The sequence below is a fragment of the Scomber scombrus genome, chromosome 7, assembly GCF_963691925.1.
Source record: "Scomber scombrus chromosome 7, fScoSco1.1, whole genome shotgun sequence".
Classification (NCBI taxonomy): Eukaryota; Metazoa; Chordata; class Actinopteri; order Scombriformes; family Scombridae; genus Scomber; species Scomber scombrus.
Window position 1 is genome coordinate 3,021,521 of NC_084976.1, and position 16,631 is coordinate 3,038,151.

The 16,631-nt window shown below is 41.7% G+C and overlaps 1 protein-coding gene across 1 annotated transcript in view; it reads right to left on the reverse strand.

The window, feature by feature from the left end:
* Positions 1-16,631, reverse strand: part of adgrb1a (adhesion G protein-coupled receptor B1a) — a 118,292-nt gene that overhangs the window by 67,878 nt on the left and 33,783 nt on the right. Inside the window, exons 2-12 of the mRNA XM_062422291.1 lie at positions 12,041-12,199; positions 11,097-11,201; positions 8,920-9,087; positions 8,331-8,495; positions 7,442-7,606; positions 6,949-7,113; positions 6,714-6,815; positions 6,488-6,594; positions 5,932-6,126; positions 4,146-4,214; positions 619-727 (exon numbers count right to left, since the gene is read on the reverse strand). Of these exons, the coding sequence (XP_062278275.1) occupies positions 619-727; positions 4,146-4,214; positions 5,932-6,126; positions 6,488-6,594; positions 6,714-6,815; positions 6,949-7,113; positions 7,442-7,606; positions 8,331-8,495; positions 8,920-9,087; positions 11,097-11,201; positions 12,041-12,199 (1,509 nt within the window). The remainder of the gene's footprint in view (positions 1-618; positions 728-4,145; positions 4,215-5,931; positions 6,127-6,487; positions 6,595-6,713; positions 6,816-6,948; positions 7,114-7,441; positions 7,607-8,330; positions 8,496-8,919; positions 9,088-11,096; positions 11,202-12,040; positions 12,200-16,631) is intronic.

The window sequence follows — 16,631 nt, forward strand, 5'->3', positions numbered from 1 at the left end:
TTTGGAACTTGACTCGTGCTACAATTTTAAAGTTATTATATCTCTGCCACTTCAATTTTGACCCTTCATTGTTTGATCTGTCTCTCATCAGTCCCCCAGCTTTACAGAAGTAGAATACTGAATCTCTGCAGCAGCCGTTTAAATGAAATAGTGGGAGGGCCGGCTGTAATGTTAACGTTAAATTAATATTTGATTTTTAAAATAGCGTATCACTACTGACTGCTTCATCTAGAAGTATACAATTAGCCGTCTGTTTGTGCTTTTGTTTTGGTCTGATTGATGAAAGTGAAAAAAAAGCTTTAATAGATAACGATCGCACCATCCAACGGTGACACCTTTGGCATTTCTGGCACTTTTGCAATTTCCTGTTGCTTATCAGCCGACATACAAGCTTTAATCCACTGATAATATGGATGAATTCTGCTGTGGGGATGTGAAACGCTGCCTGCTGTAAGAATTGTCCGTCTTACCGTCGGGTCGTCCTCCCCTGCCCTCCCTTTTATGTTTTGCTATTGCGTTGTATCGGTGGAGATCAGAGAAATAAAAAGCAGCGATGAGTGTAGGTTTCGATAAGCGAAGATAGCGGTGGAGATCTCCGGGGGTGGAGGTAAGGCTTACCTAGGTTATCGGTGACTTCATACATGTCTTGAAAGTCTTTCATCCTCAGGCCAATGACATCCACAAAGTCCTCAACCAGACGGAACAGCTCTTTGATGTTTGGCCCCAGCTGAGAAAAATAGAGACACATGAAAGTAGAATGAGATTAATATTATCTCATTATAGATTTGTATTTATTTGTACTGTACAAAGCTGTACTAGTGGAAAACAATCCACAATGCAATTCCATCCCCTATTGGTTCAGTGCTACCATTTATCTTAATTCACACAGCTATGACCAACATTTACATTCTGTGCATCATGGTCTTCCTCTTCATTTCTGCTGTCAGCCGTATAGCAATGCACTCTATTGCTTTGTTTTCTTCATCTCATTTTCATTTCAAATGGGCATTAACTGAGAAAAATATGCTATGGACATTAGTAATGCAAAGACTGTCATCATCAACCATGAAAGGATTATGTGAAATAGGGTTAGGCTTAAAGAGTTACATTCACAATGATGTTGAACCAATTGAACAAAAGATGTAGATTTTACACATGGGGTGTATATGTGATGGAATGGAATAAAAACGGGGGAAAAAATGTTTGTAGCCTCATAAAGAGCTTAAACACACCTATTCACTTATTTAAAAAGAGCATTTAAAACAGAGGTTAACTGACCCTGAGTTAACTCATGACCTACACTGTGGTTGTAATAGCTTGTGTGTCACTCATATTGTTATGTGTCTGTGTGTTCCTCTGCCCTGCCAGGTACTGCCCTCCTCTCCTCTGCTGATCACTGCAGCTTTGCCCCGTTTGCCATCAGCCTCAGCATATAAGCTCCACAGAGAGCTAGACTGGTGCCAGTGGGCCATCCAGCAGCGTTGTGGCTGTTGCTGTGTATCTATGAGTTCATTTTCGAGATGGTATCCCTGTTAAAAAGAGTGTTATCTTTGTATATACCTTTTTCAGATCAGCTGAATTTTCTGTTAAGTGTGTCTGATAATCAGTTTCTGATTATCTTTGTGTAAGTTGTTAATAGACCCTTGGTTTCGCACTTTTACTTCAGATGCCTCTTGTTTTTCCCCTGAGTTAGTCTAATTGTTACTCCCTTAATCCCTTAAACATTCTCAGGGTCATAACACATATGTAACTGCTACCCAAAGTGTCAGTTTTACCCATCATGGAAAGCAGTGTTCCAATATTCTTTATAACAAATACAAATAACATGAAAACAATCAATGTGGAGTGAGAGGATAAAGGCCTATTAGGTTCATCAATGACCTCTACCTAAACTATCTCTAAACATACTAACAGTCAGAATAAGAAAAACTAAATCAGACTATGAAATAAGAAAACAACATTTAAAAAAAACTAGTACAAAGACATTTTAACCTACTGAGAAAAAGTAGTTCCATAAATTTGACCTGACTGAAAATCGACTTGACTGTTTGGCGGATGTTTTGAAAGATGAAGATTAGATAATTGTCTGGCTGAGTTAAAGTGAATCTGAGAGTTAGTTTAAAAAAAAAAAAAAAGCTGTAATGATCTTGAATCATGACGGCCAGTTGAAGTGTTGTCATTGTTTTTATCCTAAATCAGCCACATGCAACTGAACCAGACTGCTGGGTCAGTGGTTCAGGTGTGTTGTGCTGATGGCGGCTAATGTAACCTGGAACTGCTAGTATCCATCAGAGATGAGTATATGCCCCAACCAACATCGGCTCAAGTGACATCATTGAGGCTATTTATCAGATTTCACAGAGCTGTTTGGAGACACAAAAGGCTTTTTGTATGAAGCAGTTTGTTTATTCAACCAGCATTTAAAAGAGTATCAGAGTACTGCTTTCTATGGTGGCTAGAACTCACCCTTTGTGTAGCAGTTACATGTGAGTGAAGCACAAGCTGTTACACCCACAGTGTAGATCATAGGTTAACTCAGGCTGAGTGAACCCCTGTTTTTAATGCTCTTTTTTAATAAATGAATGTGCGTGTGTGAGCTCTTCATGAGGCCATACAGTACGTCACTGCGGGGCCATTTTCAAAGTGTGCCACTGTGTTGACTCTTGAATGTTTTTCTACCATCCAGGCTGCCACTGCTTTCTATTCATTTATATTTGCAGAAAAATAATCACATTGCAGAGAACTAAAAGTAGCTTACAGTAGCTAAAGCATCCCAGTATAGTGTCCTCCTTTATTTTTCTTCATCTCAGTTTTGTAACATTTTATCATTACTATTACCACACAATGAAAACATTGTCAACATCTGTATTTGCTCAATTTGGTGTCATTATAAGCTTAGTCAAAGATGTGCCCTAATCAAGGCCGGATTACCTAGACCAAAAGGTAGAAATGTGCTGTGAGCGCCTTTTGATTGTCTTGTGTGTGTGTGTGTGTGTGTGTGTGTGTGTGTGTGTGTGTGTGTGTGTGTGTGTGTGTGTGTGTGTGTGTGTGTGTTCATTAAAGAAAAATAAAGGGCCCATCTTCAAATTGGGACCTCAAAATTAAATTATAGCATAGGCCCTCATCATTTTAGTTTATAATGTGCTTTAGTGGTTCATACTGTACTGACAAACAACTATTGAAATAATTGAATTACCAAGAAACTAATTGCCACATAGTTAACATGTAGTCTTTGGCCCCACTATGACTCTGGGTCTGGTTGCTAATCCATCTTTGACCCTGATAAAGGTCTAAAACCTGAGAGCTTGGCTTTTTGATTAAATGCCTTCCTATTTTTTTTTTAAACTTAACAATGTTAAAAGCAGGCAGGGTGCCCACTGTGATACATTCTCAATTCCCCAACTTTCAAGTCTCTGGAAGTATTGATTTTACATAGAGGGAATTTACATAAAGGGAAAGCTCTGGCTGCTTGGAGGCTGGTGGTTACACATACAGGAATATACAATTATATATTAGAAAAAGTGATGTAAAAGATGTGTTTATACTAAATCACACAGATTCTGGTCATGGTTAAATAAGTATAATATATAATATAAATTGGCATGATCTGAGCTGCCACAGTTGAAGGTAGAAATAAAAAATAATAGTGGTGATAATAATAACTACACCTCCTTTCATGGTGGTGGAACTAACTTCCTTTCTTCTTGTGCACAAGGCGTGTTATTTTCATATTTTCATTTTAAGACACGGTTGAGGCCAGGTTGGTATATTTAGCGTTATTCAGGTGGCTGCGTGGTGATGGACGGACGGCTGGAGAGCAGAGCCGATGGATGGAGGCGATGATGGTGATGCACGAGTGGATGAGTGCAGCAGATGGATGAGTGGGTGTTTGCTTTGACTCAATTACTCAGTAGCTACAGCTATTTCTGTTTCTTCAGCATCTCTTCTCTCCCTCTACCTATCTGAAAATATACAGATATGCTGTTTGCCCACCTGTGTCTTTGTCAGAGTGTGTAACTCATCAATTATACACCACTGGGGTTGTCATTACTGTACACTAAGTTCTACAAAAGGTGCAATTGCAGATGGGGTGACGGTTTGAAGCTTCTTTTAGGAAGAAAAAAAAGATGAGGGGTGATACTAACCAGTTGTGCTTCCTCCCATCTTTCTCTGTTCTCTTCCATCAGCAGATTGCTGACTGACTGCACAAAGTTCTGCAGAACAAGAAGAAACAAGAATTCACATGGTATCAGATTATTACTTTTCCATATAGTAGGATTTACAGGTTAAGGTATTGTGAAGTATTCTATTGTCGTCAAATCATTAAAGCACCAAATGTATTTAGTCCTCAGCTAAAAATAGAACCCACAAAAGCACCATTTCTTCCTGTTTGAGTAACCTTTGCTTAAAAACTACAATCCCCAGCTGTGACATGGAGAGGGTCCAATTTTACACATGAACAGTTTGTTGTGTCTTGTCTACAGTAACTCTGAAGGAAGCTTCCCAATGTCTGAGAAAATAACCCCTTAATGATGTCATAGTGATGTCATTAGGTATATCTCAATTTGGGTTTTGGGACCACGTTTATAACAGAAAAGCTGTCTTAGTACACCAACTGGTAGTTTCGAAAGGGTGTTTTACCAGGCAAGGAAGGAACTAAAACAAGATGGATTTGTACTATAGAGTTGCAAATATGGCATGCACTAAATGTAGTATCCAGCTTGACCTGTATTAGGGACTGAAAGTCAAGATTGCTTAACCTCTGCTGCTTTGATTTTCACTGATCTATTTATCTATAGCAAGTCCCCTAACTTTAAAAAACACCACTACTGCTACAGACAGAGAAGGAGAGGTTTGGTCATGAGACTTCCTGACACTGTGAATTAACAGCTCAGTCAAACAAGCATTTAAAGTGGCAAGATTTTGCAGGGAAATCAGTTAATTCCATTGGAAATGCTGCAACCAGTGGATTTGCTCATAGGACTGTACAAAATCTGATCAATTTCAACTTGAGTGAACAGTGCAGTGCAGTCCCTGCGTCACCAAGCCTAATTAACAACCATTGCATATGCACAAAAGAAGGTGTACGTCATTTTTTAAGCAAAAAACTAAGAGTTTTTTTTTTTAAACTTGATGGCAGCATATGTGGATCTCCATGGAAACTTTGACCAATGTGTACGCACTTAAACTGGATGAATAAGAAACTGCAACTTTGATGGCAGAAGGCTGAAACATTAAGAAACATTGATATTCATATGAGTTCATTTGCAAAACGAGATAAAAGCCATTCTCAAAATGAATTAAAAATACAGCTGTTTGATTGATACAGCCTGTACTGCACAAACACACAAACAGAGATATCAGTTGTTGCAAAAGAAGCCCTCAGCCCTCATTTGAGCCAAACACTGCAGCCTGATTGGCAGCGTTTGAAATATCCACACTGTGTCCACCAAACAGGAGATTTCTTCTTACCTCAAACTCCTCAACAAGAATTTCGATTACACACTGTGTGTAATGTTTTTGCCATGGTTGTCTTCATGCAGTTGGTATAAATGGAATATTAATGAGAGGCATTTCATTGAATATTTATAGGCAACAATGGGTTTTACAAGGGTGGTGTGAGACGCTCTCTGCCAAATTTTGAGTTGAGTTGATTGTGTTTTATAAGGGAAACTGGCGTAGGATGTGTGTGTGTGTGTGTACTGTGTTATATATCAGAATATTTTTGGCCTTTCTGTTTCCTCTGTACGCCTCTTCTAAAGGGAATCCTGTGCACATTTTTATGAATGAGGCTCCAGAATGTAATGCCAGCTTTATCCTTTAATCTGGTTTTTAGTCCACATCAAATCAGAATCATTTCAAAAAGTTTTTTCTCAAACAGAAGTAGAATCAACATTACAATACTGGTAAACATATACAGTATCTATTCACCCTCATGTCTGCACTGCTGGGGCTGTAATATGCCCTCCTGAAGATCTCTGTCATGTTCTTCAGTACGTCCACGATGGCCAGCAAATCACCGCTGTAACTCGTCCCATCACTGGACGTCACCCTCAGCTTAGTCATCACCTCCGAAACTCCATCTCCCACAAGGCCCCGCTGGGCTTTGGACAAATGTTCCCGAGTCTGATAGAAAGAGGAAAAACTGTCATTTTTCACCATATTTCACCACAACATTTGTGTTTATGGTAACAGCTTAAGGCTCATTCTTTTTTTTTTTTAGATGACCTATGTTTGCAACTCTTTGGCCCCAAGTCTTTCATTTACTCTGCTTAATGTTGCAGGGCTTTGTGAAGACATTGGCAATATAACACAGCCAGCAGGCCTTGACACAATATCTTTTGGAATAATATTAAAATATATTGAAATTTCACACCTTTGTGCCCTGAGATAGAATTTGAAAAGCCACAGTCTAGTTTCTGTTTATTTCTGTTATTTGTTGCTTTCAGCTACCAGGAGAGTCAAAGAAAAACTTCTGAATGCTTACCAAAGTCTGTATGCTGCGATAGTCATTGGAAATGCATTTCATATAGGTGGGATTCTCCCAGTAGGCGATGCCCTCCTCGTCAAGGGTGCAGCGGCGCAAGATAAGCCCTGTGTGAGGACACAACAAGTCACATATAATCAAAGTTTTTTATCTAACTCCTACGAATAGCAGTGGATATATGAGTGTGGTGTGGATGGCAGGGTGTAAGTATATATATATAGCTCACCCATGGCATTGGGGGGACAGCGTACTGCTGCTGTATCCCCAGCTGGAGTCATCTTCCATACGACGTTGGAAAAGTTGTCCTCCGCACATATTTCATGAGGTTCTGTTCACAAACGAGTGTTAATGAGCTTCATCAAGCTGTTACAGTGGGGATCATAAGCATGTCTAAGCAGTACAGTTTTCTGTCTTTGATGTAATAATTGCTGATGATTCAACCTGTGCTCCCATTCACTGACCCGGACATCTCTTCTCAGCACAGCGTCGGACCTCTTCTCGTTCTCCGGGGCAAAGCTGCCCTCCAAAAAAGGGCCCGTAACAAATTCTGTTTCTCTGCTGGCTCCCCCCTCCACACGTTTTAGAACAGCCCGACCATAAAGACCACGGCTGCCACTTGCCATCCACTGAAAGAACATATGCAACATGAGACACAGGTGAAGCATTGTAGAATAGTTGAAACATTTAATCCATCAGGCCAATATTGTGTGCCAATTGTGTACTGTTCTATTAGTCAATACTGAACTAAGGAACCATGATACATAAGGCAAACAGAAAGCAATAAAGCTGCAAATTAAGTGGTTAAGTTCTGACTGAATCCACTGAAAAAGACTTAATACTATTCAGTGCCCTGTTTATGTAGCAGTTTTTGGTCTTTAAATATGTAAAATAACAAAAAATACATTTTTGGTCAACAGTAAATGTTTTGATCAGGGTTGTGAGTCTGTCCCGTACCCGGGCACTCCCCAAGGAAACAGTCGACGGTCTCCAACCACTCTCCTCTGCACTCGGAGCCTCCGTACGAGGGGCCGTTGCACTCCCTGGTTCGCTGCATGGTCCCGTTGGAGCAGGAGGCTGAGCAGGAACTCCAGCTGGACCACTCATTCCACACTCCATCCACTGAGGACATCAAGTGCACAAAAAAGGTATGTTAGTTACATACATTTTGTGGTGTTTTGATTTGGTGAAATGTTGCAGTAACATACATTTCAGCTAGTCATTCCTGTTCTTCATATGATTGTACGCATAAAACTGTATCTACCCATTTACACAACTATTTCTGACAGTCGCATTTGTATTTATTCTACATTGGGTATCTGCAGACATGGATATATTCAATCACGGTCCTGCATATGTGGTCCCTCCGGTTTTGGCCTACGCTTGGTCTGACCCTCATGGGCTTGGAGAGGTGACAAAATATCTACCCTGTGCATCATCATAGCCAGATTTTTGGCTTAGAGAACGAAAGAACAGGGAAAGAGAGGGAGAGAGAGAGAGAGAGAGAGAGAGAGAGAGAGAGAGAGAGAGAGAGAGAGAGAGAGAGAGAGAGAGAGAGAGAGAGAAAAAAAAAGTTGAATCCTGCCTACTATTGTGAATATTAACAATAGCTGCATGTGGGTGTGATTGGATTGGAGCTTTTGGAAAATACCACCGTCAGAAAGGAGCCTGTTCGATGACCCGACAAGTACTCTGAAGTATGCTGACTCCTTTCAAAATTGCTTTTTTCTGAATACGCAATGAATTATTGCTTCCTGCATTGTCCCGTCGAAGCATCAGGCTGGAAAACAATACGATTACTTGATGTAGGCTCAATGTTTGTAGGAGTGTTGTTGTTTTTTCTCACCTGGACAGACGGCTATGTTGCAGAATTTGGTCTGTTTCTCTGGACCATCACAGGCATCTCCCCCAAACTGAGGGGGGGTGCAGGTTCGTGTTCTGGACCTGTAACCTCGGCCACAGGTCGATGAACACAAACTCCACGGTGACCACTCGTCCCAAGCGCCGTGCACTGCAATCAGAGCGGCTGAGGTATGATTTATAGACACATACACACCACGACAACACGAAAAAAGTTTGCTGACACTGACTCTGCTCATTTGGCTTAACTGGAATCATCTATACTGATTCATTATACTGTTATAACCTTGCTTTTTAAGTTGAGGAGTCTCCCTGCCTGTCTACATGTAGGGGAGCTTAAAAAAACAAAAAATAAACAAAAACATGGAATCTCCCGTATTATAGCAGAAATCATTCTAAACTGCAGACAGCTCTTTCTGTAAGGTAGGGGGTAGAGATCATCCTTGGGTCTGCAGATTTGCTAAGTGCTTGAGGAGGGTAGTCAGGTGGATCTTGTATGGGTGAGGCAGGGTCCAGGAGAGGGCTGGGCGAGCGCAGGGAGGTGGCTGGAGAGGATGGGATTGGGGGGGGCTTACCTGGACAAACGGCAGAATTGTTGCAAGGTCTCTGCTCTCGCAGTGGCCCACTACACTGGGTGCTGTAGGAGGAGGACACACAGAAACGAGTGCGACTCTGCCAGCCCTCCCCACATGTGGCAGAACACACACTCCACGCTGACCACTCCTCACCTGAAGCTGAGTCTACTGAGGAGGAAGGGGGGTGGATAAAGGATGGGAGGATAGGGGGAGAAAGAAGAGGAAAAGGAAAGGACAGGGCCAAAACTAATTAGCATGCAGGACGCAGCCTCTGTGGCCAAAAGAGGAGGGGTTGTGGTGTGATAAGGGGTGGATTCTAGCCGAGTCACATTTCAGAGGCCACCTCCTTCAAAGTCCTGATATTGCCCTAACCGGTGGATGCACTTATCCCATTCTGAGGGGTCCTCCAAATACGCTTTCAGTAATCCAAACAGAGGTGGTCTTTTCAATGTAGTCCCTTAAAAAGAGAACTGCCACCAATTCCAGCGACACCTAAGACTTCTGGAGATTGTTTTAGTTGAGGAGGGGGTGTGGGTCCAACCATTTAATGCACGCTCCAGCGCACCCTTCAAAGGAGGAGGCCCCTGAAATGAACCACAGCTTCTGTTCTGCTAGTCCTTCTTTAACTGTAGGTCTCCGATGTCATATCCTTTGCATTGACTTCCAGGAGAAGTTAATGCCACTGGCTTAGGATATGTCAGTCATATTTTCAATGGCCATGACTGCCCTTACAACGGGTCAGCTGACCGATAAGGCAAAATTGGGCAGTCACAGCTGGGGGAGCAGGGAGAGGAGAACTAAACAGGATGTGGGGAATCAATTAGCCAATTAAAGAGATACTCCACCCAAAATCTGTGTGTGACATATCAAACATTCACCCTCTATAGGCACTGGCTGTAAACAGCTTAGATTTATATCAGTTGATCAGTGGATTCTGATACTGGAAACATATCTTATAATATCTAACCACCCAAAGAAGCCTCTCCTGTACCATGATCCACTTCTCCACTGTCCATCCATTTTCCTGCTAGTTAAATATGACTACTTACTGACAAGGATCCAATCTGATCACAGCTTCTTGCCTCTGTGAAGAAGCTCATCACAGATATTTCACAGCCACCTTTTTTTAAAGTAATAGCTCAACATTTTAAGGAATGCACTTATTCACTTTCTTTACCAGAGTTAGAAAACAAGAGCTACACCCCTCTTGTGTCTGTGTGTTCAGGATGAGCTGGAGCTGGAACCAAGAGGTGATTAGCCTAGCTAGTTGGGGGGGGGGGGGGGGGGGGGGGCTACAGTACTACAACCAGGTACAGTGACTTCCTGGAGCTTTCACAGTGACCTCTTAAAAAAGAGTTGTGCTCACTGACGATTATGGCCAGAGAGGAGTCAGGCCTATGTTCCATCAGCCCCAGCATCAGAGCCGGCCCTTCAATAATGTACATAACAAGCTGCTGGGGGGGCGGGGGGGTCGGGGTCAAACAGACAGAAAAACGAAGAAATGAACAAACAAACAAGCAAGCAAGCAAACAAACAAACAGAAAAGCAAACAAACAAACAAACAAGCAGGCAAAATAACAAACACATTGGGGCAAAAACATGACCTCACTGGTGGAGGTTCTGATCTGAGGGAACAGAGGGCTGTGGGAACACAGACACACTCCCACCACAGAAGTGTTGGCAAGTGTTTTTTTCTAACAGAGCCAGGTTAGCTGTTCCTATACTACTACTCATTATGCTAAGCTAGGCTAAACACATCCTGATTCTTGCTCTGTATTTCCCACACAGACATGAGAGCGCTATTTAACTCTAGGGAAGAAAGCAAATAGGTGTATTTCGTAAATTGTTGAACTGCATGATCTTTGAGCCCACGGGGGGGTGGGGGCTCATTTTGGATGGAGTATCACTTTAACAGAGAGGGAGGACTCCATTTGATATCGTGTTCTACAAACAGGGCACAGTGTCCTGTTATGACCTCACATAGAATACCATCTCATTATGTTCAGTCAGGGTCCATGTTGGAATTAGTCCATTGCAGACGAGGCACTACTTTGGGAGATTTTGATAGATGTGTGGTGTGTTTGTCATTTTTTGTGAAGTGTTGTAACAAGTGTGGTGGTCACCCAAGCTGCCACAGTGACTGATGCATGGGATCCCTCTGCGTCCCGTTGTCTTACCTGTCTGGGGGCTCTGTTGTCCGCTGCGAGGCTTGTCTACGTCATCACGCTTGCGGCTGTCCACTGAGCGAAGCGATTGGCTGCGAGAGCTGTGCCGACCTTTGCCTAAAGGGGGGGTGAGGCAAGGCCAAGGGAGGAGGAGGGTGCGGGGGGTTAGCAACCAAGAGCTCCTTCATTGATTGGTTATATTTGGGACAACAACCGTGACGTTATTGGTCACCCAGAACAGCATCAGCCAAACTTGGGACTTTTGATGTGCTGTCGGTGTTGATGTGCTTTTAAAATGCGTGCAGTGCTCCTTTTTTTTGTGTATGTTTTCACCTGTTGTATAATCATGTTTATCTGAATCAGATGGTAGGACTAATTGAAAATAAAAAAAACATAAACACATCTACAATACTGACAGTCTGCTGTTTGAACTATTTCATAAATGTACCTCTAATTCTGTACAAATAAAGAAAGCTTTATGCAGTAACACATTTCCATGAAAGCTTCTTGGTTAATAGCTTCTACATAATAGTGCTCAGATGTTAATATTGTGTCCCTTGGGCCACTTGTGAGCGTAATGAGTTTGACACACTGTCCATGCATGGTCTCGAAAACGGTTGACCATGTCGTTCTTTTTCTTTTTTTTTTTCATCGATCAAAGTCCCCTTTCCAACATGCACTCCTTAAGTCAAAACACTGACTTATAGATGATTGATAGACCGACAGATGATACAGATGTGAGAACAGAAAGGTTAGAAGTAGCTGTAAAAACACACGCTTTGCACACAAAACGCATGCTCAAATTTAACCACCAAAAGCGCAAAAAGGGAACTCACTGACAGACATGGTAGTACACACAAATGAATACACACACACACACAAACATATATCTATATATATATATACACACATATATATATGTATATATATATATATACACAGAGTTTGGAGCTCACCGGTGCAGGCTTGAGAGTTGCAGGGTCGGCCCTCCTCCACCACTCCCTCGCACAGGTAGGACTCCTCGGGGGGTGACTGACAGGTCCGGGTCCGGGTTTGAATCCCGCCTCCGCACTCGCTGCTGCATTGAGCCCACTGACCCCACACGCTCCAACCACCTGGAAACACACATACATAAAAAAAGCACGTTATTGTCAACTTTTGAGCACTAAATGTGAAGTCATTGACAGAATAACATAAAGCAGAGGTTAAAGAGGTTAATCACGTAATCAAAGCTAAGGGAATAAGAAGCATATAAGAACAATGGCTGTATTTTTCCTATACACTATTTTTTTTTTGTAATCATCTGATGGAGTTTTCTCATCTCACAGAGAAACATATAAAGCTTCAGTTTTGAAGACCTGCCAAAAAGTATATCTATTTCTATAGCTTCATCTAGTGCCCTGTTACATACTGGTTCAGTAAAGTTGCAACTGAACAAAACAGTGCCAAAAGTGCTGGCACAAATCAGTGCCAACAGTGTTCCCAGTGCGAGCATGCTTTTATATCTGGAAAAACATCGAGGAGTTAAAGAGGCCTGACAGTTTGTGATTACAGTGCCGAGCATCACGTCTACATGAATGACACAAACAAAACAAACAGAACGCACCACAAAACGTTAATAACAAGAAGCCATTGACAGTCCTGTGACAAACACAATACAGAATTTGTGTCAAACCCAGAACTACTTGTTCTCTTCCTAAACATGTGTGACATCATGATGAAATGTTTCCAGCAGTTACGTGTAGCCCTCTGCGTCGACGCCGTAGCCTGACGTGCACCTCCAAAAAAATCCTAACTACGCGTCACGGCAACGCGGACCGCAAGGGCTGTGATTGGTCCGCTCAAAACGGCTTTTTCCGGTCTTTCTTCCTGCAACACCGCCATTATTATTAATAATGAACAAAAGGTATGTGTTTTCTGTTATTAGCGCACATAACGCACATAGCACAATGCTACATGCTACTGTGACCAACAAAAAAACAAAAAAACCTTGCTACTGTGACCGGAAGATAAACAATGATACGGATATGACTCCTCTGAAACCACACACACCCCCTAGCGGCATGGCGGTGAATTGCAGAGCAACGCGTTCCCTCGACGCAGGGATAAATGGTCAACGACGGCGTCAGGGCACTGGCGTAGCTATGTCATCGTTCCGACGCAGAAGTATAAATCAAGCTTTAGTGTGCCACTCATTACAATCTCATAGACTGCAGCCAAATGTTCTAACCTGTACAGTTCATGTATTTATATTGCACTCTACAAGCTAAGAAATGTTTAAACGTATGCATAAAACATGTAAAATATCTGTGCAACCAAAACATAAAAACAAACATGGAATCTCGGGTATGACAATTTGACTCAATGTAGACATCATGTAGCCTTATATTCTTCTGAAGCTCATTCCATTTGTGTGCAGCATCTCAGTGTTTAAACTGCTCCTCTGATTAATATGTGATTGCTGGAACTTTAATAAAATAGGAGACAGAATCCTATTTTACAGTTAATTGTTATTATTGTTCATTTGTGTATGTGTTTTTTTGTTCAATACAGTCAAGAATATGTCTGTATGTCTCTTAACAACATACAGGTGATTTCACACCACTAACCAAACACTGTCAAAGAATCAGTTGCTTGCAAGCAGAGAAGTGTTTCTTGCTTCATGTTCTCTACCAAGTTTTTCATCCTACAATGTTGTGCAGTATCTAAGAATCAATATCTTCTCGTGAACCCTCAGTTGTGAGCAGTTCAACCAATGGTAAATGGTAGATGGAATACACTTATACAGCACCTTTCTAGTCTTTTGACCATTCCAGTGCTTTTACACTTTAAGTGACATTCATCCATTCACACATACATTAATACGCTGATGGCAGAGGCAGCCATGCAAGGTGCCTGATCATCAGGAGGCTGAGACCAACGGCATAGCCAGCAATTTGGCGCTCTCTATATTGCCCAAAGGAATTAAGCTACTGATCCTTAGTGAATGGCCTGCTCTACCTCCTGAGCCTCAGCTGCTACAATGCTAGTCAATTATTGAATGGCTGAACTGCTTTGTCCATCCATCAAACCATGTCCTGCAGATTATCCAGCACTGGGTAGCGGTGGCATTAAGTTGAGTAAGGACAGTCAGACATCCTTCTCCCCAGCAATGACCTCCAGCTCCTCCTGGAGGATCTAAAGGCGTTCCCAGGCCAGGACAGATATGCCCTGGGGTCACCTACCATACCTCCAGAAGACATCCTTACCAGTTGCCCAAACCACCTCAGCAGGATCCTTTGAGTGCAATGGAGCATCAGCTCTACTCCTAGCCTCCCCTGGATGTCTGAACTCTTCACCCTATCTGTAATGCTGAGTCTAGACACTCTGCGGATTAAATTCATATTGGCTGCTTGTATCCGTTATATCACTCTTTCAGTCACAACCCAAAGCTTGTGACCATAGTTGATGGTTGGAACGTAGACCGACTGGTAAATTGAGAGCTTTGCCTTCTGACTCAGCTCTTTTTTCACAACAGCGGTCCAGTATAGAAGGAGTTCAAGTGTCTCAGGGTCTTATTCACGAGTGAGGGTGAGGTTGACCGGTGGATGGGCATCGGCAGTGTACTGCTGTGTAACAGATATATTTATTTTTTTGTCCCATGATCAATGTATGATGCCTGGGACCAAGCTGTTAACTGATATCTCTAGTTCCTGTATTTTAACTGCACTGATTGATGTATATGTGCAGTCTGCTTGTTCTTGACATGAACTAGTAGGAGGGCTCCTACACCTGGGTGTCCTCTTCAGTATTCTACCTACAGCACCATGCTAATCAGCCATACAGGGATAAATCTATAGCAGATGAGGCACAGATAGAAATTCCTCCTCTGACCGTGGTGTGGTGCAGATAAAAGGCAAAGCTTCCATTTATCACGCCCCAATGTCCGAAAAGTAATAGGCAAAATGTCTTTATGGTAGACTAAATATCCATACACTCATAAAATCACTATGGAACCACAGAGAAGCACAAATCAAAGCAGATGTACAGCGGATAACACTGATGATGCACAGATAAAGTGAGTACAACAAAATGTAAAGAGGATCTGAAGGGAGAGTTTTGCTGTTAAAAACAGAGGTGTGATAAATGCCGTTGTCATTGTGGAACTCCCTGTTTGGCCGTTCTGATTTAATGCTGCTCCATTAAGATGTGTGCCGTTATGAGGAGGAGCGAGTAAAGAGCTCTTTCTCTCTTCTCTCTCTCTGTGTCCTGCGTGTTCATGAATGTTTAATGGCACAGACAGATGCCTTTCAGCCCCCACAGGCAACGACAAATATGTATTAATCTGCATGAATAGAACATGAAGTTGGCCAACATCCAGACACACACGTTTTTAATTACTCGCAAATCAATTTCCTTTGGGGGTGAGGGTGAGGGGGGGGGGGGGGCACTGTGGAGAGCACTTGAATCACTAACACATACACACACCAATTCGCAATCTGTCTACAACTGTGTGGAGTCTCACCGTGTCAAAGTGATGAGTCAAACTTTATAGACTGGATGGAGACACAACATTTTTTTCCAAATTCATAAATGATTCCCCCCCCAGAAAAGAAATTAGCAGACACCAGTGATCACAGTCAATATCTTTTTGTTGTCAGCAGATTGACCGAGTGTGGCCCCGGTGTTTACTTTATTGCAAATCCACCATATTTTCATCCGGAAGACCAACCACCAAAAACTTCCCAAAAAAACAATTCAATGGAGCAGTAATAAGGTCATTCAACCAATCAATAGGAAGATGAAGCTGCTACTAGACCTGTTACAGTAACTACTTTTATTGGACAATATATTGTCTCATAAATAATCGCAATTAATGATATTATTGTCATTTTATACCACTGATATAATGATAATATAATAGCATTATAATGTAAAGGGGATTGTAGAGTGGGTGCTACACTTGTGTAAAAACACAGACTGTCATTATGGTTGTGAACAGAGTTATTTACCTTTAATTATTCTACAGTCTCCACTCAGGACGTACACAGTGAGGAATGGAGGACACTACTTGTTTAGACAATGTGACATGAATAGCCTCTTAGTTGCTAATGTGAAGTGTGGTAATATTGAGGTCAAAAGATCATGGCCATGTATCATACGATAAATCCATTTATAGTAGAGCCCAACCGATATATCGGCCTACCGTTTTTATCGGCCAATATTGGCCTTTTACACATATATCGGTATCAGTGCATATGATGTCTGATATACACCGATATATATGGATATTTTAAAGTTACATAGGCAGCATTTTATGTATATCTGATCCTTTCCTTAATTCAAGTTTAATATACATGTACATATATTTTGTTCTTTTCTTTATTTTTTAATTTTTTTTTATTTTTAGTTATTTATAATATAATAATATAATTTAAATTCCCATTGAAGCTTAAAAATCCACTATCGGTCAGGCTCTAATTTATAGACATGATGATGTTGATAATTACCTGATTGTACAGTAAGTTGATAATTATTGTGACAGGTTTACCAGAAACAGAGAAAACA